General features: G+C 36.7%; 2 protein-coding genes across 8 annotated transcripts in view; one reads left to right on the top strand and one right to left on the bottom strand.

Moving 5' to 3' along the window:
- The window catches only part of LOC107861597 (general transcription factor 3C polypeptide 6), a 31,814-nt gene extending 8,433 nt beyond the window's left edge, over positions 1 to 23,381 (bottom strand). For 2 of the 7 annotated variants that reach the window (XM_047410233.1, XM_047410234.1), the window contains exons 1-7: positions 23,229 to 23,381; positions 22,616 to 22,689; positions 21,670 to 21,848; positions 19,893 to 20,091; positions 19,622 to 19,672; positions 19,023 to 19,074; positions 11,231 to 11,365 (exon numbers count right to left, since the gene is read on the bottom strand). In XM_047410233.1, the coding sequence (XP_047266189.1) occupies positions 11,340 to 11,365; positions 19,023 to 19,074; positions 19,622 to 19,672; positions 19,893 to 20,091; positions 21,670 to 21,677 (336 nt within the window). In that variant the 5' untranslated portion in view covers positions 21,678 to 21,848; positions 22,616 to 22,689; positions 23,229 to 23,381 and the 3' untranslated portion in view covers positions 11,231 to 11,339. Of the gene's footprint in view, positions 1 to 9,480; positions 9,791 to 9,888; positions 10,447 to 11,230; positions 11,366 to 19,022; positions 19,075 to 19,621; positions 19,673 to 19,892; positions 20,092 to 21,669; positions 21,849 to 22,615; positions 22,690 to 22,957; positions 23,191 to 23,228 lie in introns of those variants that run through there. The other 5 variants (XM_047410230.1, XM_047410231.1, XM_016706886.2 and 2 more) reach the window with 5 other exon arrangements.
- Positions 2,150 to 5,254, top strand: LOC124896924. Its single transcript, XM_047408815.1, has 2 exons — positions 2,150 to 3,802; positions 3,855 to 5,254. Exons 1-2 carry the CDS (start codon positions 3,391 to 3,393, stop codon positions 5,252 to 5,254), a joined length of 1,812 nt encoding a protein of 603 aa, XP_047264771.1. The 5' UTR covers positions 2,150 to 3,390.
- Positions 23,382 to 24,907: the final 1,526 nt, after the last annotated feature.

Below are 24,907 nucleotides of genomic sequence, written 5' to 3'. Positions count from 1 at the left end.
AAAAAAAGTTAAATTATTTTTTAATTATAATTTAGCTAGTTAAGAAATACTTTTTAACTATTTTTGAATTTAACGCCAAATGTCACCATTTTATTTATTATTTTGCCACGTCATCATAAGTGTGCTGCACACATTTCATGCCTTTAGCTGATTGATTTAAAAAATGCTCAAGTGGTTCAAATTTCGGGTGGGTTAAGGGTCTGATATGTACAAGTTTTAGTTGAGGCGTTCAAGTGAAATTTTGAAGCAAATTTAGGGTTTTATTGATGACTTAAGCCAATAAACAATGTATATAAATGTATATATAACTCTAATACATAGATATACATCATATATATATACATGTTTATATAGTACAATTTTTCAAAGAGTAGACTTGAACTCAGAGGCGGAATTAGAATTTCAAGTAGGGATTTCAATATTCAAATAAAACTAAGCTGAACGAGGTTCAACACCTATTATAACCACATAAAAAATAATTTTAATCATATATAAATAGTGTATTTTCTGTTGGAAGGGGATTTGGACAAACGGGTTGGCTCCGCCTCGAACCCACATGGAATACTCTGACGATCGACCGGGGTGATCACTCTTACAACTACATAATCATCATTGGCGGGAGTTTGTGATATGGTGCCTCACTTGAATGATAAAGTGATGAAGAATTTCAAAGTTAACTCATTGGTAGTAGGGTTCCAAAGATGTATGTATATCTAATCTAACAGATGAAGAACAATACCCAAAGCATTGACAGCCAGGGATATATGTGGAACTAATTTTGCTTTTGCTAGGCAGCCTCCAGGCCATTGCGTTGTTATGAACACAAGAAATAAAACAAAACTTAATTAGCAGCCACTCTTTTGGACTACAAATCCCTACTGCTACAACTGATTTTGAGGTGTTTGTTTGTTCTGGAATTGGACATCACTTTGTTAAACAATTAAACCACTTGAAGAACACCTTAAACGAACAAGAGCTTGATAGAATTTCTATTAAAATATCTCGAGGAAGATGCATTATATTGTTCAAGCAATTAGCAAGTAATTTGGTAAAGAATCAATCCTACATTATTACAACATACATATCATATAAAGGAAGGTCATAGAGAGGGTGATGTGGCATCTCTATATGACCTCCATTCCTAAATCCAATTTATCTATTATCTCCTTTTTTTTTTTTTTTTTTTAAGTTTTTATTCATTTAAATTAATATATCATGTATTAAAAAATTCAAAAGCTACCTCACCAAAGATACCTTTTAAATTCTCTTAAACATATTTTAATGTATTTCTTGAATTTTAAAGAATGTTATAATTCATGTAAGTTACAATCTTTTCACCTCCCACACTTATTCTATTCTCACAAATTCACATTGAATCTTTATTTATAGGTAATGGATGGATGTCAAATTATGTTTTTAATCTCTAAATATTACTATTCTTTTTTTTTTGGTGTGTGTGTGTTTTATCATGTGTCTAATTTGTTTAATTTTGTGTTAGTAATTTCTATTTTTATTGTATAAAATTTTCAAGAAGTTTGTTAATGCAACAAATATTGATAATATGGACATAACATCATTCATTTCTTCAATCAGAAATACGGTATTCAACTTTTATTTTAAATTTTGTAATTTAAGCTTTAGCTATTCATCTTAGAATTCTGATGAAGTTCATATTTTCATGAAGAGATCGATGAAGTTTTTAGTTTTTTATTTTTTAAATTTTGTATTTTAAGCTCTAACTATTCGTCTTAAAATTCTGATGAAGTTTATATCTTTATGAGGAGATCGATAAAGTTTTTAGTGTTCTTCACAGTGTTTATTTTTCTCTATCATGTTGATATTCAAATTGTTAGTACACATAAATATTCATTTTCTCTTTAATTGCAGAGTGTTAGAATTACATAGTTAATAGTTCATATATTTTTTGTTTTGTAACTTATGATAACATTTGGAGATTATTAAGAGAAATTTTAATTATGAGTATTGTGAACTATTTATACAAAACTTAAAAGAAGTATTCAATCATTTTCTTAAGTAGAATATCATATAGTAGAATTTGTATTTTTTAAAAGTTTGAACATGATTTTAATAAAAAAGTTATTTTTCAAAGCATATATATATATATATATATATATATATATCTTTGGACTTTTCGTTTATATTGTTTCTTGTTCTGAGATAGAGTCTTTCGAAAATAACCTTTCTATTTCAATTAGATAGTGGTATGGAGTGCGTACACTTTACCCTCTTCAGAGAGATACTACGTTGTGGGAATACAGTGGGTATGCTGCTCTTGTTGTTGTTGCTCTGGAGCTTTTCGAGTTTGTAGAAATAAATGTTGTGGGAATACATTGAGTATGCTGTTGTTTGCTCCGGAGCTTTTCAAGTTTGTAGAAATAAATAAAGCAGTAAAAATTAGCAAATTATAGATAGTGTGTTCATGGTTCAATTTGAGTTGTTCTTTTTGTTACATTACGAATATAATTATGTATTAGCTTTTCCAAAACCTTTCCGTTTACAGTTGCAATGTAGTGATATTTTTAAAATCTCAACAAATTATAGATAACGTGTTCATGGCTCAGTTTGAGTTATTTTTTAAGTTAAATTACGAATATATATATATTAGCTTTCTAAACCGCTTTCCATCTATAGTAGCAATGTGGTGATGTTTTTAAAATCTCACACTTTTTGTCATGTAGAATGACCGGCACATATTCAATTTTATCATAATTTAAGTATCTACTTTTGCATATTCAAAATTGAACAACGCAGGCCAAATTAAAGAGCACATTATATATTATGCCTTTTCCAATAATAGATTGTAGCAAGAAACGTTACTGAAGTGAAGTTTTAAAACTCCTAGCAATGAGCGAACTTCCCCAAGAACACCATAACCCCCCCGAACCACCGGATAAAACTGATAACCAAATGGCTATCGACTCTACTAACAAAGTATCATACAAGGATATGGTGAAAGGAAACAATCACACTTCCATGGATTACTCCTTCTCTTGCCAGTTAGGCTCACTCTAAGAACCACCAAAAGATACAAATGGGAAAATAAAACTCTCCACGGAAGATAGGCAAAGGATCTACGAACCATGGAGATTCTCAGTCATTATCAAAGCGGTGGGTAGAAAATTCAACCATCAATATCTTAAGACTAAATTGACTGATCTATGGAAGATTCAGGAAAGCTTTGCTCTTATAGATCTGGGTAAAGAATTCTTTACAGTGAAGTTTGCTAGTGAAGAATACCAAAAAAGAGCTCTACAACAAGGTCCCTGGTTCATTGCAGGTTCCTACCTTTCCGTGTGAATTTGGGAGTCCAATTTACTACCAACAAAATCAAGAATTCAAAGTACTGCAATCTGGATTCGTCTGCCCCATATGCCTACGAAATTCTATGAATTGGGAATTTTGGAACGCATAGGAAAAATGCTTGGAACTCTGGTCAAAGTTGACGCATGCACATCCTCTACCTTAAGAGGACGTTATGCACGAGTATGTGTCCAGATCCCACTCGAGACGCCATTGCTAACATCAATACTCATAGGGGACCATCTCCAACAAATCCAATACGAAGGAGAGGGTTTCCTCTGCAAAGTTTGTAGCTGTCTCGGCCATACAACTATAGGATGCAAAATCAAGCTACCGTTACCAGAAACTCAAAATGAACAGTCACCGGAGTACCCAAAAGAATCAGAACAACGCATACAAGAATGGCAAACGGTTATCTTCAAACGAGGGAAAAGTTACAAGACAAACTACACTAGAAATCACATAACTAAGGCAGTTCCAGGTAAATCTTCTAACCCTCACGATGACCGGTCACATAACTAAGGCAGTTCCAGGTAAATCTTCTAACCCTCACGATGACCGGACCGGACCCTCAATGTCCACATCTAGAATCAGTGGAGGCAAAGAGGGCAAAGCACCACTTCAGATGCTTTCTCCAGGTCAGGGTCGGCCTAATTACCAAGCGGGCCAAAATGATAAATGGGCCAAGAATAATTATCCTCAACAGAATAACAAAGGAAAAGATTTGGTTAGCCCAACTCCTAAGCCCACTTTTGAGGCCCAGTCCAAGGGAACCCGAAGTCCCAATAACCAGCATAAGGTTTCCTTGACTAATATTTCTTTAGGAACTAAAAAGGATAGTAATGCTAATCCCAATGCTGAGGTCTCATCACTCACCCAAAAAGTCTCCAAACCTAGAAATTCGGAACCCTCTTCTTCCTGCAATACTCCACCAATGGCTCCTAACCCAACTAAGAAAATCACTGCTAACAGTCAAATCGAAGATATTGAAATGACTGAGGAAGGAGACACTCAGGATACTCCCCTATTCATCTTCCTTCTAACACTAATTACCAACACAACAACCATAACTCCATTCCTCTTCTCACGACTTTGGAGAAGAAAAATAATGAGGATTCCAACAAGCCTCCTCAACAACTCCAACCAGAACCTCATAACATTCACCACTACTATTAAACTACCAACCAACATCTTGGCTGGAGATGGGCCTACTAGAACAAGTGGTACCTCTCAACTTGACCTGGGAAGGGTTTCACTTCCAAATCCTCATTCAGAATCACCATTACCTAGCCCAGTTAATCATAGACGGGATAAATCACGGGCTCAAATCATATGGTCAGAACATATGGATGACAGCCCTTATGAACCTAACCAATCAACCAAATCCAATCCCTCCAACTCCACACTTGATGAATGCAAAAATAATTGCCATGAGTCAGACTCTACCCTTCTTTCCTCCCAAAATGAGGGAACTGCTGGAACAAGTCCCTCCTTTTGTGAATGTATCTGGGGAGGGACAGATAGCCCTGACACCTCCAGGGCCTCCCCTGAATCCACCCTTAAACTGGGAAAGGGAAAAAAAGCTGGAAGCACTAAGAGAAGGAAATATGGAACTAGAGGGAATACTGCAAACTCTGAAAGTTCCAAAAATAAAAGCCATAACCCTAGAAAGGCCAGTCCATCTCACATTCGAAGAGGTAACAGGCAAGATTTCAATTCTCCTTATTCCCAAAGAGATAAACAAGATGAACCTAGAGATAGTTCCCCTATGTCCAGTGACAGACGCTTATTACAAGACCAAAATGTCATCTCTATCCAAGAAGAGAAAGAGGCAAAATTCTGTAATGGGGAGGGGAAAGGAGATCCTAATGGATATCCTGGAATGGGACATACCAACCATGACAATGATGAATTGCATCATTTGGAACACTAGGGGGGCCAACAATGCTGAATTCAAGAGGCATTGCAAAGCTATGATAGAGATGCACAAGCCCATTATCCTGGCACTCCTTGAAAACAGGATGGGGGATCATAATAAGCTTGTTGAGGACTTGGGGTTCTCAAACAAAATTCAATATCCTGCTGTGAGGACATCAGGGGGTCTGGTTATTATGTGGAATGATCATAATATCAGTATTAACGACATCAACATCTCTCCTCAAGGTATCTATGTAACTATTCAGGTTAGCAACCCTCCTTCTTATTGGTACTTCGGTGCTATCTATGCTAGTAACCACTTCCAAGATAGAAAAGTTCTTTGGAATCAACTTACAAACCTTTCTGATACCATTAATAATGACCTTCAAAAAGCCTGGTTGGTGGGTGGGGACTTCAATGAGATTCTGTCTTCCTCTGAGAAATTTGGAGGAAACAATTTTAATTCCAGCAAAGCATCCCACTTCTGGGACTGCATCAACCAAAGTAACCTCATTAACTTAGGATTTAGAGGAAGCAAGTTTACATGGACTAATAAAAGGTATAGGAATAGAAGCTCCCTTATTCTTGAAAGACTAGATAGATGCTTTGCAAATCAGGCTTGGATTGATCTTTTCCCTGAAGCTTCTGTTACTTATCTCCCTAGGACTCATTTGGATCACTCCCACTTACTGATTTGTCTCAAAAGAAAACTTTCTATCAGTGTCAAGCCTTTCAGAATGGAAACAATCTGGTGCTCTCACCCTTTTTTTCTTGATATGGTTAAGCAATCTTTTGACTCTTCAACCTTAAATCTTACTCAAGCTATAGCACACTTCCAAGAACAGATTACCAGATGGAATAGAGATATTTTTGGAAACATCCTCCACAAAAAAAGGAACCTTCTTGCTAGAATTAAGGGTATTCAAAAATCTAGAGCTTACCCTCATAGTTTTTTCCTCCAAGAACTAGAGCACACCTTGGTTAGGGATTATAGCTTAATCCTTTAACAAAAACAAGAGTTTTGGAGACTCAAATCCAGGATAAGCTGGCTTGCTGAAGGAGATTGCAATACCAGATTCTTCCACACCTCTACTCTAAATAGGAGAAGAAGGAATAGAATCAATTCTCTTAGGGATAATTCTAGGAATTGGAACTACTCTGAAGAGGATATTAAGAATTCTATATTTCAATACTACAACAATATTTATTCTACTGAGCATCATGTTGCTCCTTTGGGTTTCCAACTAAACCCATCCTCTATAGGATCCATCTGCAAAAAGGACCACTCCAGACTTGAGGCCATTCCTGAAATTACTGAGATTAAATCTGCTATTTTTTTTCTTTTAAGCCCGACAAAGCTCTTGGCCCTGATGGTATTCATCCCCTACTTTATCAAAGGTACTGGGATATCATTGGCCCAGCTGTTGTCAATTTTTGCAGACAAATCTTTCATAAAGCCACTATGGAGGAGGCTGTGAACAATACCTACCTTTGTTTAATCCCTAAGTGTAGGAATGCCATTAACCTCAGGAACTTCAAACCTATTGGGTTGTGTAATACTCAGTATAAGATCATTACCAAAATCATAACTCATCGTTTGAAGCAACATCTTCCTACTCTGATCAGTCATACTCAATTTAGTTTTCTGTCCAATAGACGTGCTGCTGATAATACTATCATTGTCCAGGAATACATCACCCACGTTGCTAAAATGAGAGGGAAAAAATCCAACAGGATCTTAAAAATTGATCTTGAAAAGGCTTTTGACAGAATTGAATGGTCCTTCATCAGGCAAGCTCTATTCTTTTTCGATATCCCTGACAAAATTATTAAGCTCATTATGTCTTGCATCTACACTTCCAGTATCTCCATACTTATAAATGGGAGTAGGACTAACTTCTTCAAGCCTACAAAAGGGATTAGGCAAGGGGAACCCCTCTCACCTTACCTTTTTATCATGTGCATGGAGCTACTCTCTAGAAGGATTGATTATGAGGTGGATACTCTTAACTGGAATCCCATCTCTATTAGCAGGAAAGGCCCTAGAATCTCTCATCTCTTCTTTGCTGATGATCTTACCCTTTTTGCTAGAGCTGATGGAAAAAATTGTCATACTATCATAAATACCCTAAACAGTTTCAGTCAATATTCAGGTCAAAAGATCAACATCTCCAAATCCAAGATCATTTTTTCTAATAATTGCAACCATGATGAGAGGCTGCTCCTGGCTCAAAACCTCAAAATCAATCCTTCACAAGACTTTGCTAGGTATCTAGGTTTCCGTTTTTCCACCAAAAACTACTTATTAAGGATTACAACTCTATCCTTGACAATCTTAGGCAGAAGCTCAGTGGCTGGAAAGCTACATTACTCAATATGGAAGGAAGAACTATTCTTGCTAAGACTTCTTTAGGAAGCATCCCCAACCATATCATGCAATTTATTCAACTTTCTAGACAAATTCTTAAGGCCATTGACTAGATCCTAAGAGAATTTATCTGGGGTTCCACCTCTGACAAGAGGAAACTGCATTTAATTTCTTGGGATACAATCATTAGACCAAAAATTGAGGGGGGTTTGGGCATCCAAAAAGCTAAGTTTAAGAACAAGGCTTTGCTCATGAGTCTAGCTTAGAGGTTTACTCATCAACCAACAACTCTTTGGACTAGGGTCTTAACCAACAAATACAACTCCATTGGAACCATTCAACCTACATCAGGATCTAGGACCTGGATCAGTCTAGCGAAGGCTTGGCAGACTTGCACTGAAGCAAGCACTTGGAGTGTGAAGGATGGTCATCATGTTAGATTATGGCTGGACAGATGGCTACTAAATAACACTCTCCTTAGGAATACCATTCAAGGCCCCCTTAATAAAAATGATGAAGATCTCAAACTTGCTGAGGTCTGGACCAACTCATCTTGGAATTTTGACAATCTTTCCATTAACCTTTCATTCGAGACCAAGCAGCTCATTGTTAACACTTTTTCCCCCAATACCAAAAGGCCTATAGACACTCCCCTTTGGAGACTTACTGGTAGTGGGAAATTCTCTACTGGTAGTGCCTACAATCATGTTTCTCAGTTGGAAAAACATACTCAAAGGGGCAATACTTGGTCTGGGTTCTGGAAGATCCATATCCCCAATAAAATTAAGTTTTTCCTTTGGAAATTCTTTCATAACAAACTTTCTTCCAACTCTCATCTCTCAAAAATAGAAATCTCCAGCAGCAAATTCTATAAAAATGTCCCCAGGAAGAGGAGAACTTAAATCATATCTTCTTTGATTGTATCGACGCTAAGCAGCTTTGGAGAGATCTCAGTGCCAAAGCCACTCAACCCTCTAAGCTTAAGCGCATTGACTTTTCTTCTTTGAACTGCCTTACTAATTGGAAGAATGTTCGAAACCAGAAGTTTGACAAACTTTTTCTCTGGGCGGAAATACTTCCTTATTGTTTATGGACAATTTGGACAACTAGGAATACTAACAACTTCACTGGCCAAATATATAATGCTTCCTTCAAAGACGCATTTACACAAGCTATTGAGTTCTCCCACATACACTCTGATGGTAGGCTCCCTCATACCTTAACCACTATCAATATCAATTGGATCCCTCCAAAACACGAAACCTTTAAGTTGAATATTGATGGATCTTGCTTAGGTAATCCTAGGAAGGGGGGTATTGGTGGGGTAATTCGAAACCACAAAGGTGACTGGCTGCTAGGATATTCAAAAATCTTTCTTATTGGAACCAACAATCTTATGGAATTACTTGCTTTGAATGAAGGATTAAAAATCATTGAAAGTCATCAATTAATACCTACTCAAATCAACAGCGATTCCCAGGGAATAATAAGGATGCTTAAAGAAAATTATGAAATCTACGATGGTATTCTTCATGATTGCAGGTGCAGGTTAAAAAGGTTGGGGATTCCAGTCATACACCAATGCTTTAGGGAAGCCAATATGGTGGCTGATTCACTAGCAAAAATGGGAGCAAACTCAACGTTTTTTGATGAAGCAAGAATTTTTAAAGTTCCTCCAGTGTGTGCCCGTAAAGCTCTATGGACAGACACGATAGGAACTACTGTTCAAAGAAGTGTTAGATCTAGTTCTAATAGTAGGGTAGATCACACTTATCAAATGTTTCAAATCAACCCCGGTTGATAAACTGAAAACATGTACCTGTACTACTGGGCTCCCTTTAATTTCTATGAAACTTTCATTATTACCAGAAAAAAGAAAAGAAAAGATTGTAGCTATTGTCTAAACAGAAGACAGTGTCACACGATTTACATAACATGAATGTGGCATTGCAACACATATTTAGTGGCAAAAAATAACCAAATTGATCAAGTTTTTGACGACCAACTAGACATGTGTAAATGTTTGCTAAATTCACTTATCTTCCCCGGGGACTGTGTGCTCTTACCCTCCCCAGATCCCACTTGGTGGGAATATACTGGGTGTGTTGTTGTTGTTGTTGTTCCCTCGGGCGTTTATGTCGCCAAGTTGGAGATAAGAATGAATGTACACAAATGATCCTGATCCTGCCATCATTTTTTATCAGAAGATTCCGTTATATATATCAAACGCCAAAAGAACTTCTGGAAAGTAAATGTTAACCAATAAATGAATGAAAAGAACCAACTCATCGCGGAGTTGTTTCCTCTAAGTCCAGAACCAGCAGCAACGGTGACTAATCGCTATTCTAGCAGCACAGTTCAGAACTTAACTACCAGGTTACTAAAATTAACTAAAAAACTGAGTTATCTAATCTTATTTTGGCTTCCCTCTCTCATGATCCTTGAAAGAACTCAGACTCTTGGGAGCAATTGTTGGAATTAGATGGTCTGTCTTTTTATGAACCGTGGAGGGACATCTTGAAAAAAATAAAAAATTATTTACTAGATGATATAATAACGATGGATTCAAACATTTTGCACTCTTAGAAAGTTTCCATCTAATTCCTAAAAGAGCATATCAAGAAGGTGGAAACAATTCTTTTGATCGGTATAAGAATGCATATCTAGAAATAACAGTCTTATTTCATAATGTGTCGGCCTTTTTGGCTAATGAATCAAAATGGTTTGGGTGCCTTTTTGGCTAATGAATTAAAATGTTTTGGGTGTTTTCTCTTTTTTTTAGGTCCTAAAGCATCAGCAAAAGGCTCAGGCTCACTGTCAAGATGATGAGCTTTTCCTTTCTTCACAAAGACAACAGAAGACGAGGGTAGTAAACATAAAGAGGAACAACAGTGTCGACATTTAGAGAAATGAATATAATACATAAATTGAAGACGATAGAGATAAAAAGTTGAGGAAAGAAACAACACCAAACTAACACATCCAAAATTTGCAAAATCCCAGAAATTGATTTTTCGTTTTGTCAAATTTATGATTCTGAAATTCAGTAGTGTTGAAATAACTTATTCGATTTAATCATTTTATTCATTGGATAGGTCAAGCATTCAACTCTCTATGATCTCTAATTAAATTAGTTTGACAAAGCTAACAACATACCAAGAATCGAACATCCGACGGAGGCAGATGATTTAATCTCTACGGGTCAAACCTCTAATATTTTAGCACTAACTCATTATATGTTAAAGTATGTATTCATATCTACTAGAATTGTAATTTTAGTGAACTTGTACACATGAGTTCATACTTTGCGTCAAAATTTAGGTTTAGATAACATATTGTCTTAATGATGGATCTGTCCTTGCCCTCCAACCTCCTTTTCAGGAAATGAAACCTTACCAAATATAATAAAAAGTAATATTTGTCAAATCTTGTTCGTTTCCATTTATTAAGTGAATATTTTGGCATGCTCTATGTGCATGTGTATATATATTTAGGGAACTATTGCGATGAAGCGGTGTCATTAGATAGATGTGCCTCCATCCTGAGAGAGTATTAGAAAAACACAAGTAGACAAACAAACCAAGCCCTTAAACAACAAGCTCAAGGAAAAGACGCCATGTATACCTTATTGGTGCTCATACACAAGGGACATGGGCAAATTCTTCTTGTTCAATATAACACTGTAGTTGCTGGAAAGCCGATCCTGGATCTCTTCTCTAATGGATTCCAATTTCTACTGACTAATCACCCGAGTATTGACTGTAGAATTCGAAAATCATATCAAATTCAGATGTTACATATGTTTTCTAAGTGGCACATGCTAATATATATATAAACTCCTAAGCTATTACATTAACCAGTTTTATCCCATAGGATGTACTGGGAAATCAAAACAGTAGAGTCATTAATATTTGCATCATATACGTCTCGTATCACGTTTCATATTGTTAAATACTTGACTAAAAGAACATTCAAGCGTTTCATATAATTCTTTCATAAACGAAACAGAGTATCTATTACGAGCAAGTTGATCCATCACATCTAGCAATTGAACAATAAGAAATCAAAGTTTTTTCAGCTAGATTTAAACATCAATAAACCCTGCTCTTGTGACCCAATTATTGAACACTTCTCATTAATAGCGTTAATTCAACCAAATTTTATATTTTAAACTAAATACCATATCATAAACTATATAGAGCCCATCCCCGAGCCCCCAAGGGTGTGGCCTAATGGTCAATGAGGTGGGTTGAGAACCTGAGGTCTTAGGTTCAAATCCTAGCAGAGAAAAAAAATACTAGGTGATTCTTTCCATTGTTATACATGAGGACATGTAAGAGAGGAACGTTGACTTCTTCTCTTACATTTCACTCATTGTAACAAGGGAAGGCATGAAAGATAGTAAGAGAGGAATGCTGGCTCCTTAATAGTAAGCCTTCATGCAATAATGATCTTCCTCGACACACAACAAATGTGGCTCATAACGCAGATTAAGCAGCAGATCTCCCCTTATTTTGGGAAAGCTGGCGTTCACATGTGAATTCTTTCAAGGCAAAGGGCAGCCTGATTCGACATTGTGTTGTTTACTCTAATCCGGTCGAGGTGGTTTTCGTTTACCAACACATAGGTGTTCTAAATTCCTATGTCGGTATCCTGCTTAAACCTGAGGATCATCTCAATCTATCACTTTGAGCAGACTATGTTATGAACTGACTACAAAACTCAATCCAACAGTAACTCGAAACACAAGGAATATTTTTGGGGACAATTTTCTATTAACTGTAAAATGGAAAACCAACACAATCGAGCTAAAATAACAAAAATTAAACTAAACGTGAGCTAGGATGGCCATGGATGAAGCTCACAGATCCAGATCAGATTTTCAATGTGCTTTTCTCTCTCCTCCAACATGTATTTGAGGATTTGCCCACATCATCCCAGCCGTCCAATCTTCATTAACTACTTTTAATCTTGGCCCTTTATTATTTGCAATCTACTCCCTACGTATCTCATTAATTAACTAATACTCCTTCCACCTCTAATATTTATTTGAAAGTTAGTTAAGGTTGTTACACCCTGCCCCTTGAAAAACATCCTTGACCTCAAAGATGGGTGTCAAAATCCAGAAACTTGGCTTTCAAAAATGCATAATCCTCCCAAGTTGCTTCTTCAGGTGGAAGATTTGACCACTGTACCAAAACTCACACTCCAGCTACATTACCATCTCGAACCAATTGCCTCTGCAAAATGTGAAACGGCTTAACAAGGAATTGTCCATCTGCACTAGTGGTAGGCAAAGTAGACTGCACCATTACTCTATTCCCAACCTTCCTCTTGAGAAGCAACACATGGAACACGGGATGAACCTTGGAATCAATTGGAAGGTCCAACTTGTAGGCTACCTGACCCACTCTTTCAATCACCTTAAAAGGACCATAGTACTTGGAGCTAAGCTTGAGGTTCCTTCTGAGTACTATTGATGTCTGTCTGTATGGTTGGAGTTTGAGAAATACAAAATCACCAACCTGAATTCTCTTTCAGTCCTTCTCTGATCAGCATACAGTTTCATCCTCTCTTGACTTTCAACAAATGGTCAAGGAGAAGTTGTTGAAACTGTTGTCTCTTCATAATCATATCTTCTACAGTAGGTACTGTGGTGTCCTGTATCGAACCAATAGCCAAGTGGGGAGGGGTGTACCCATACAATGCCTCAAAGGGGGTACATTGAATATTAGTGTGAAAATTTGTGTTATACCACCATTCAGAGAGAGGTAGCCATTGTTTCCACTGAGTAGGTCTATGAGAGGTCATGCACCTGAGGTAATTTTTAATGCACTTATTAACTCTCTCAGTTTGTCCATCACTTTGGGGGTGATAGGCAGTGCTGAAGTGAAGCTGAGTGCCTAATAATCTGAATAAGTTTTGCCAAAAGTTGCTAAAAAATATACTATCTTTATTAAATACTATTGATTCAGGCAGTCCATGAAGAGTGTATATATGGTGAAAAACTTAGCTGCTACATTGCTGGCTGTGAAAAGGTCTGACAAGGGCATGAAATGAGCGAATTTGGTCCTCCTATCCACTACTACCAGAATAACATCTTTGCCTCCAGACTTGGGCAAACCTTCTATAAAATCCATACTTACATGTCTCCAGGCTTGATCCGAAATGGGAAGGGGTTGTAATAACCCTGGATAGGGCACATTCTCTTCTTTACTCCTTTGACACACATCACAGGACTCTACATATTGTATGACCATCTGTCTCATACCAGGCCAATAAAACATTTGTGTCAACCTCTTATAAGTGCCCATTTATCCTGAATGACCCTAAACCGGAGAATCATGAAAGGTGGTGATGAGTTGTTCTCTTAATGCACTAGAGTTACCAATATAAACCTTGCCCTTTCTCCTTAGTATTCCAGAATAATAATAGAATAGGTGAGGTCCAAGATGATCAACTGAAAATTCAGTTATAAGTTCAGTTGTTGCAGCATCCCCATCATAGCTCTTATGAATTTCTTGCACCCAAGTAGGTACCACAACACTTATAGCTGACACACAAGCAGTTGTAGTTACCATCTTCTCATCTTTATCTTCAAATTGCCTAGATAGAGCATCTGCTACCTTGTTCTCAACACCTCTTTTGTATTGCACCTAATAGTCTAGGCCAAGCAATTTAGTTAGCCTCTTTTGTTGTAATGCAGTAGTAATCTTCTGCTCAAGTAGGTACTTTAGGCTATGATGGTCAGTTCTGACCACAAAGTGTTTATACTGAAGATAATGCCTCAATTTATCTACTACATTAAGGAGAGCCATGTACTCCTTCTTATAAATGGACTTTCCCCTATGTTTAGGAGCTAATACTTTACTGAAATATGCTATTGGTATAGTCCCTTGCATGAGAACAACACCAATTCCTGTCAAGCTAGCATCAGTTTCTACAATGAACTCCTTAGTATAGTCAGGTAAAGCCAAAACAAGGGTAGACATAGCTTGTTTTAAGGCTAAAAATGCATGATTAACTTCCTTACTCCACTTGAAGGAATCTTTCTTCAATAATTCTGTTGGAGGTCTGCAAATGACTCCATAATTATAGACATACTTCCTGTAATAGCCTGTAAGCCCCAAAAACCCTCTAAGTGCTCTTAACGTGGTAGGGGTTGGCCCATCTCTCATGGACTGAACTTTACTGGGATCAGTAGACACCCCTGCGGCAGTGATAATATGACCAATATACTCTACTTGTGACTATCCAAAAGAACACTTAGACCTCTTGGCATACAAGGATTGTTCTCTCAGTACTTCAAACACAGCTTTTATATGGTCTACATGGTCAGTCAGAGATTTACTATATACTAATATGTCATCAAAAAATACCAAGACAAACTTCCTGAGTAGAGGTTGAAATACCTGGTTCATCAATGCTTGCAAAGTTGCAGGTGCATTTGTGAGTCCAAAGGGCATCACCTTGAACTCGTAATGGCCCATGTGAGTTCTAAATGCAGTTTTAAACACATCTTCAGGCTTCATCCTGATTTGATGGTATCCGGCTCTCAAATCCACCTTTGAAAAAATAACAGACCCTTGCAATTCATCTAGCAAATCATCTACTATTGGTATAGGATATTTATCTTTGATTGTGATCTCATTCAAGCCCCTATAATCTACACAAAACCTCCAAGTATCATCTTTCTTTTTAACCAACAGGGCGGGTGAAGAAAAAGGAGATTGACTATGTTGTTTAATGTCATTACTGAGTATCTCTTGTACTTGCTTCTCTAATTCTTCCTTCTGGTAGTAGTTATATTTATAGGGTCTAAGAGACACTGGCGAAGTGCCCGACTTTAATGGGATCGTGTGATCAAGGGACCTTGTAGGAGGTAAGGATTTAGGTTCTGTAAATACATCACTGTACTGAGTGAGTACCTCTTGGATGGATGCCTCCACTCTATCAATGTCTACAACCTCAGTAGCTTGAATAAGGAATAAATGAGCCATAGGGGTTTGTCCCTTAGTAAATAGCCTGCTCATAGCACAACCAGAAATCATATTAATTTGCCCCTTTTCAAGTATTGCTCTCATAATCACCTTGTGACCCTTTCTACCAATGGTTACACATTGTTTTTCATGATCAAACTTGGTCGGGTTATGCTTCTTCATCCAGTCATTGCCTAATATAATGTCACAACCACCTAGTTTGAGAATTCTGAGGTCTTCTACAAAAGTTTTCCCCCCATCTTCCAGGTGAATTGAGGGCACATTGAACTGCAAAACACATAGTTGCCATCAGCAACAGTCACTCTGATGGGTTGGGCATAACTAGACTGATAGCCAGTTTCCACCACAGTTAATTCATTGATGAAACCGTGTGTACTCCCGGAGTCAACTAGGATTAAGAGGGTTCTCTTCTTTACCTAACTAGCCACTAATATCGTATTAACCCCACTACAACTATCAGATAAGGCACTAAGACACACAGCCTCAGGAATATCAACACGATTCCCATCGTCCACCTCAATCTCAACCTCTTATGGATCTTCAGGACTCAAGGGTAACTCCTCAAGGCTTCCAGAAATGCAGTGCAACTGCTTCAATTTGCATACATAACCTGGGTTATACTTCTCACCACATCGAAAACACAAGTGATTAGCATTCCTATGTTTATACACTTCCGGGCTAAGTCTAAGGGGTGTAGATTTCTGAGCTATAGGGGAGGATCCAAGCTTAGGTAACACAGAGCTACCAACAGCAAGGGCACCACCAGTAAGTTTGGGAGGTACTCTAGTCTTCTTCAAGGCAGCCTCAATTGCTTTATCCTACATTCGAGCTTGATGAATAGCAACACTCAGTGTAGTGGGCTTGAACATCTTAACCGAAAATTTAATTTCCTTTTAAGGCCTCCGATGAAACTAGACAGGAAGTGGGATTCGTTTAATGTCAGATTCCTCATGATCATTTGTGCCTTAAGATTTTCAAACTTACGCAAATAATCTTCAACACTACCCGTTTGTACAAGCTTGTTAAACTCTTCAACGACATCATTCATTAGAACATCCCCAAACCTTTCACATATCTCTTTCTTCAATTCCTCCCAAGAGATTGGACCTCGACTTAACACTAAGGAATTGTACCAGATCTCTGCATCACCATTTAAGTACAGGGCTGCACCTTCTACCTTCTGAGCATCAACAATTCGATATAAATTGAAGTAGCTTTCGTATTTTTGAACCCAAACCTCCGGATTAGAACCATCAAAACCAGGAACATGAACCTGATTTAGCCTAGCAGGTCGACCATCCTAAACTGGAAGAGGAAGGATCCCATCTCCCCTTGCAGGATTATCATGTCCTCCCGGAGGACCATGCTTCATAGCATTGAGTCGCTCCAAAAGGAGCTCCAACGTACCCTAAATACTAGTTTGGGTAGCAGTGAGAGTTTGCTGTCCAGCTCGAAGCTCGAGCAATAATTCATCATGCTGAGCTAACTTTTCATCCATGACACGCATACGGGTGCCTTCAGCCATGATGAAAACACCAGCAGTTGTGGAAGCAATGGCTCTGATACCAATTGTTATGAGCTGACTACAAAACTCAATCCAACAGTAACTCGAAACACAAGGAATATTTTTTGGGACAATTTTCTATTAACTGTAAAATGGAAAAACAACACAATCGAGCTAAAATAACAAAAATTAAACTAAACGTGAGCTAGGATGGCCATGGATGAAGCTCACAGATCCAGATCAGATTTTCAACGTGCTTTCTCTCTCCTCCAGCATGTATTTGAGGATTTGCCCACATCATGCCAGCAGTCCAATCTTCATTAAATACTTTTAATCTTGGCCCTTCATTATTTGCAATCTACTCCCTCCGTATCTCATTAATTAACTAATACTCCTTCCACCTCTAATATTTATTTGAAAGTTAGTTAAGGTTGTCCCAGACTACAATGACTAACTTCAGTACCAAACGTCAAGGCAATAGTTAGCAACTTCATCTTCATCAGCTTGCACAATACAACCTGATAAGTGGTAACTCCTTTGCTTATATCTCCTAGTAGGTATCTCGAGGATTTAGTCAAGGCGCGTGAAAGCTGATCCGGACACTATGGTTAGATAAACTATCATAAACTTTATTCGACATACATTCATAAAACTTGAATGTGTAGAGAAAAAGTTATCAACTAATATGAGACGGAGGTAACATACTGAACCAGCGGGGATCTGGCTGTATCCTTGTTGACGGAAGATGCTTTGATTGATATTCATGCTTCAGTATTTTGCCCTTAGGCCTATTATTATACATCTTCAGCCGCCGTGTAGTGGCGGAGCTACGGCCGCGTTTTTTGCGCTTTTTGTTCTTCGCCATTTAGATTATGAAAATTTAACAATAGGGCTTTAGTTTTAATATTAACGAACGCAGAATGTCAGCGGGATTTATAGTTGTGATTTTGTTCTGAAAATTACATTAAGCTCCTCTAACTTTAGTTTATTTATCTTTTTGCACACTTAATCTTTTTATATTTGCTCTTTTTCCCGGTACTCTGATTATTGAATTCTTTTGAGTTTGGAGAAATAAATTAGTATGGTAATTAAAATTTAAAATCAAATCAGAGGGACACAATAAAATACAGAAGAAGGAAAGGCTTTATGTAACCGATAAAATTGTCTTCGTGTAACTATCTAAGTCTTTCGTAAAAAGCACCTCCTTTTACACTCACGTAGTGAATCCATCAAGTCTATCTCACATACCACCTTAAGTCTATGGATTACTAAAAACAAAAATAAGCTCATTCTGCTCTTCAGAATCTTTCCTACTCCAAATTCGTCTAATCCTAGTCTTTAACAAACCTTTTAATGATTTCACATATTCGAGGTGTTACAACATCTGCAAGAAATTTTGCTTGACAATAAAAGTCCAAATTGATTCGAATATTTTTTCTTCTTATCTTTCATCTAACTTATATAAGAAAAGCATGAAACTAGAAATAAATGGATATAAGTTCTAAAACACACACACAAAAAGAAAAAAAAGACTTTGTGCCAAGGAGTCAGGGACTCTACATTTCCTGCAGAAATCGAAAGCTCATTGCATTTCTATGACAAAGGACAAGCTCCAAAAAGAACATAGTCCATTTATATGAACCTAAAGAAGACAGACTTCCTGCTTCTCAGAGTCCACTATGCGCCTAAAAAGCAATGTCGAACTCCCTGTTGTAATTATTATTACTTTTTTTTTGGGGGGGGTGGGGGTAGGGGTGAGGGTGAGGGGGATGAGACGGAGGGAATATGTTGAGGTTTTGGAACACCACCACCAGCGTTTAAGCTAAGATTAAAGTAGTCAGAGAAGTATCTCATGCCTTCTCTTGTTCTATCTATATATAATATGTGCTAGAAGAGGAGCGGCATGGCTTACCACTTTCGTTAAAAACAAGGCATGTCCCAATAGTCTCATCATACTCTCCAATCTGCAAAACAGAAATAAACAGCAGTTGAAATGAACACAAATAGAGAAAAGTTCAGTACTGTAATCGCAAGGAGAAAATGGAATAAATAGTTGCACAGAAAATATGTTAGTCAACTTAATTGCCTGATGGTCACTCATATGCGTATGGGAATAAACAAAAGATAAAACTTTTTGGTTTTACAACCAAATTGTTATACCCACTCTCCATTATTTCTTATATGTTTTCCCTTCTTCAGCTCCTTCGCTCTAGAAAGATCTCCACAAACGAACTTGCCAGAAATAAGAGGGTTGAATGGACACAATCTGTAATGTTCACTGCTGTAAGTGTGATGCACTATTGGAGCGTAAGGGTGTCAGTGGGGATCAAGCAGTTTGACTACTGTAAAAATTACTGTCATAAAGGAGATGTATAACTTCATATGAATATTACCATACTAATGGATACTGTGACTAAGGAGATACAAATAACTATATAAGAATATTGAAAACACGACTATAAAATTCACAAAAGTAGTGCACTTGAACAAGCCTCGAAACCATCAACTCACCAGCTTGATTTTGCCATCAATGATCAAAATGGGGTTCAATGTGTCAAGACCCTGTGAAAAAATTTAACAAAATTGAATAAACAAAGCAATTGTAATATTTTTAAAGAAGCCGAACGAACAATACCGTTGCATAGAATTATAAAACAACTAGAAAACATTTGAGTACCTAACAAGTCAAGAAATAAAAGGAAAGGTCGAAAGGGATATCACTCAGTTCTGAATCTATAAGAACATGAAAACAATTACACAGAAAAGTAAACTTGGATCATACCGAGAGAACATATGGTGCATTTGGGGGAATGTGAACTTCGGAAGAAATGCCATCCAGATCAAGCAATACATACTCTGCTTCCTCCTCCTCCATGTTATCATCACAAAGTGACTTGTTTTCCATCAAATAGAGCAACAGAAAATAACAACACAGGGAAGTGCAATGGATGAGAGGCAGTGAAAGAAGTGAAGGAGAAAATCTGAAAAGAGAGAAGGGAATGTGTAAAACAACGATGAAGGAAAAACCTACTTTTCACTGTACAACAGCTTTTTATATGTAGATGCACACTGCCCTCTAAACTTCAATCATGACATAATGCAGCAAATGTATTACCAAACACTAAACAGGACACAACAACAACAACATACTGTCACAGCCCACCTAGACCATGACCAGCTCTCAATAAACCAAAGCCAGCCAAGCAATCTCTAACCATTTTTACACTAAAAATTCGGTCTCTGAACTAGGAGCAATCCTTAAATCCAACCCTGTCAACACTCAATAAACAAGAACCCAATATACTACAACACCAATATATTAGGTATAAGAGGATATCAAAATCGGAAGTCACTGACTTCCACAAAACTTTAGAAGTTCCAAGTCACTCTTCACTAACACTTTAGAAAATGAAGTTTAATTTGGTGTTTCTTATGATAAACAAAATTTGCTTGATTAAATACAATTTATAGTAGGAGCACTGGTGTGACAATGAAGCATAAATGAGAAGCTAGCTATAAGGTGATCACTTTTAAGGTTTTACCTCTTTGGTTTTATATACTTCATGATTTTTAGCTTTTGGAATAAAGGTGCTGCAGATTTATGCCTTTCCATGTTATATTCTTCATTGTGATATGAAGATTTGATTCTCTCTTTCCTTTTTTTTTAAAGCTTTAGCATGCAGATGTTGCTGCATTGTAGCTGTTCTCTGTCATCCTCCTTTGGAGTTATTCTCCACAAGGTAAAAAGATGACACAATTTACTTGTTTCTATGTATCGTCCTTAAGCTGGATAAATTCGTGGTTCTAAATAGAACTTCTCAATTATAACAACGTACCTGGTGTAATCTTACAAAATGTGGTCGGGGGAGGGGAGGGTGTACCCAAACTTTGCCCTTACATTGGAGGCAGAAAGGCCGTTTTCAATAGATCCTCAGCTTAAGGAAAAAACAGTCCAAAGCAGTATAGAAAAAGAAATAACAGAAACAGAGAAGTCATGTCAAAATACTATAGACAACCTGGTATAATAGAACCTCCATTGCTGCTTTTTTTAAACATAAAAAAAAAGGTAGCTTTACTGCTAGTCTAAGCTCTCCAATTCTCCAATGTTCTTTTTCTACTTACAAATGTTTTACCTCTGTAAAGTTTTCCTTTTGAATGTTAAAAAAATGAATAAGTATAGACTTATAGTTCCCAGTTCTCCCTGCTGTCTTCTCCATCCTGCATTTACATTTTTCAATCTACACCTAGAGATAAAGATCTTTCTATTTCCATGTTACCTTCTCAAAAAAAGAATCTTTCTATTTCCCATCAATTGGTTACTAAATGCAGGTGCACTCTCACGACCCAAAAGACCATGAGTGGCACCCACTCTAATCTTTCTGTGGGAGAACCATCTAAATCGAATCTTTACCCAATCACTTAGTCAATATTAAGATGATGATATCATAAAATCAACATAATAATAATAGTTCAGGATTAATCGTTATTAATATGGAAGTCAAATAAAATACTTATTAAAATACTCAAGATCCGAAAGTCATCGTACAAGAACTACTAACAAAATCATGTCAAAAGAGATTTCCAAATAAAGTAAATTAGGAGTGTTTCATTGCCCGAAAGATGGACAATAACAACTAAGATGACCCGTGGCAGCCTGAAGACGGAGTGTGCACCCTTCGAATCAAGATCTGTTGTCAACTCTAGAGTTGAGGTCGTGTCTGAGCCTCTGGAACACTTTCTGCACTCAACAAAAGAAGAGTACAGGGTAATATCAGTACAAACCACTATGTACTGGTAGGCATCATAGGCCAACTCAACTTAATAGGATGCACACAAAATAATTAGAAAAACAAGTAGACAGACATCATCAAATAACAAATTCTCATTGGACCAACAATACACCAATAACAGGTCAACAGCGCTCACAAACAAACCACGTAACTATCAAGAGTATCAATCATACGGTAAACATCCACAGAATCAACACAAGTATGTACACACATGCTATGGGACTTATTTTTGCCCAAATAGTCATGACGTGCACGCTGCAGGGAACAGTCAGTCTATGTTCATGTACCGTACCGGCGTGGTACCCGATCCAACATAAATATAAACGTATCGGTGTGGTACCCGATCCAACATAAATATAAACGTACCGGCATAGTACCCGATCCAACATAAATGTAAACGTACCGGCGTAGTACCCGATCCAACATAAATGTAAACGTACCGGCATGATACCCGATCCAACATAAATATAAATAAGTATTATCAATATCAATTTACACAACCTTACATTATACAACACAATATATCAAGTTTACAAGTACACTTAAAGTCATAAGACAATTTCATTCAGTCAATTTTCAATAAACATTTATACATGAATCAACAATCCAAACTTCATCAATTTCAAACATGTACGAATACCAATCCACAAGTATCCAATTTAGGAGCATACACACAATTAAGTCGAGTCTAAACTCCAATTAAATCATAACCTACCTCAACCAATGAATCCGAATATAGTCGGTCCGCAAGCGCCTTGCCCTTTCTCAAAGTTTCAGAACGTTCGAAATCTGTTTCAATATATAATCCTCGTAAAAATATGAATCTAATAATGACATCTGTTTTATAAATTATTTTCTCTAAAAACCCTAAACTTACAACCAAATTAATAAATTAAACACATATCGGGTGTGATTGAAAACCCTCAGTTTAAAACCAAGTCGCGCAACAAACCAATAATTATTCTGCAATTTAGTTATCATCATTGTCTCATCATTATTGGCCAATGATTTGTTTAAATTATTTTTTCCGTTAGAAAAATTTATACATAATGATCACCTGTAATCATTATATTATAATAAGAGAATCTTTTCAATTACTTTCCAACATTATTCAATCCATCCACTTTAATATTCAACTTCCAGCACATCACTAACTTGATTTCTTCCTCTCTTTTTTTTTTCTTCTGTATTTTATTTTATGTTATTTTGACAGTTTCTTTGATTTCTACCCCACAAGAAACTGATATCAACAAAAGAGAACAAATACTACCCCTTTTAGCCTCTCACGTGAAACAAGAAACGAGATTAGGACTTTCAAAAATTATTACCTGAAGCCAAAATCTTCAATTTACTTGATGCACTTTGTCGCCTCTTTTTTTTTTTTTGTTTTTCTCTTTGCTTCTCCACTACTGACTTCTACTAATTTTAACATGGGTTATATAAGAAGAAAATAGAGTAGTTTTGACCCACTTCTTCTACCTAAAATTATCTAATACCCAAACTTTTAGTAATTCCTCAATATTTGTTTAGAATTCCATAAAAAATCATTTAAATAATTAAATTGACTAAAAAGTATGTTCCAACACTATTGGAATCACAAAAATACTAATTCGGGATCATCTGGATCGAATTTGACCATTATCAAGCTTAATTCTATTAAAACTCAATAATCCAGCTAATAACTTAATTACTTTCGAACACCTCAAGAATTGATGTTACTCGGGGGGATTGGGCCACAGGTGACAAAAGAGTTTTAAAATGAGTTGTAGGTGACACAAGTCTTAATTATTAGGTGGAGGTAACAATTACTTTATTATGGATTAAGAAAGTTGGAGAAGTTTGAAAATAACCCATAAGTTTTAAAATTTATACTTTGATCCAAATGTTAGCCTATATAACAGCAAATGGAGGGAAAAAAGGCATCTTTCTCTCTCTTCTCACCCATTGTTGTTTTCTCTCTCTTAGCGATTTTTGTTGTTCATTGTTGCTACTGCTTCACTCATCATCTTTTGCCTCATTATCATCATCTTCTACTTTATTATCGTCTTCATCTTGTTCTTGTTGACCATTTGTTGTTGTTGTTGTTACCGCTACTGTTGCTATTTGACCAATTTCTTAGGTCAAATTTTGTTTCTAACATCACTTTCCACTTTGGCATTACTTCATAGGTTATGATTTTTAGTTGAATTTGTCTTCTGGGTAACTACTATTGTGTTGTTGTTTTCCAACAATGGATAGAACCCAATCATGAATCCAAAATAAGATCCATCTGTTTAAATAGATAAATCATTTGTTGCGATAGATGAGACATTTGTTTCAATGGAAGACTGATATGTTGGATTCATGTTTGAACAGATGGGTCATCTGTTGCAACATTTGACATATCTATTGCAATAGATTATTTACCTGTTGCAACAAAACCTGAACACGATTCCAACATAGGTTACAACAGATTAATAACCTGTTACAATAGATAAGTCATCTATCACAACAAGTTAGTTATCTGTTGCAACTGTCACTCATCTGTTGGAATCAGCTACAAAGGTGATTTAGTTGTCACATAATTCTAACATGCGTTTCATCCGTTGCAATAGATATGCAAGATCATAACATGAATCCCAACAGTTAAGAATCTGTTGTGACTCATCATTTACCTGTTGCAACAAATAACACATCTGTTGGGATTCATTCACGGCACTATGAAATCACTATCAACTTTTTTTAACAAATGACTTTATTTAGGCACCACTAATAGATGGATTAATAACAATAGGGGTGGATTGTCATGGCGTTGGAAGGAGGGTGAAATGCTAGAGACGATAGCTATGACAGTCCAAAGTGATGTTTCGTATGATGATTTTGTGAATTTAATCATCAGCTTTTGTGGACTGAATTGTCAATCGAAAGAATTCGCCATCAGCTATATGCATAGCTCCTTTGAAAATTAGAGGGTACTTTCTTTCAAGATTACCGATCAGGTTCGGTTGCGTTCTTATCTAAGTGATTC

The sequence above is a fragment of the Capsicum annuum genome, chromosome 3, assembly GCF_002878395.1.
Source record: "Capsicum annuum cultivar UCD-10X-F1 chromosome 3, UCD10Xv1.1, whole genome shotgun sequence".
Classification (NCBI taxonomy): domain Eukaryota; kingdom Viridiplantae; phylum Streptophyta; class Magnoliopsida; order Solanales; family Solanaceae; genus Capsicum; species Capsicum annuum.
The sequence above is the reverse complement of the archived record's forward strand: the minus strand, read 5'-3'. Positions and strand labels throughout refer to the sequence as shown.

Coding starts and splice junctions, on each gene's coding strand:
- LOC124896924 (XM_047408815.1), top strand. CDS start 3,391: ATGCCTACGAAATTCTATGAATTGGGAATTTTGGAACGCATAGGAAAA. Junction 3,803..3,854: donor CATAACTAAGGCAGTTCCAG/GTAAATCTTCTA, acceptor AGGCAGTTCCAG/GTAAATCTTCTAACCCTCAC.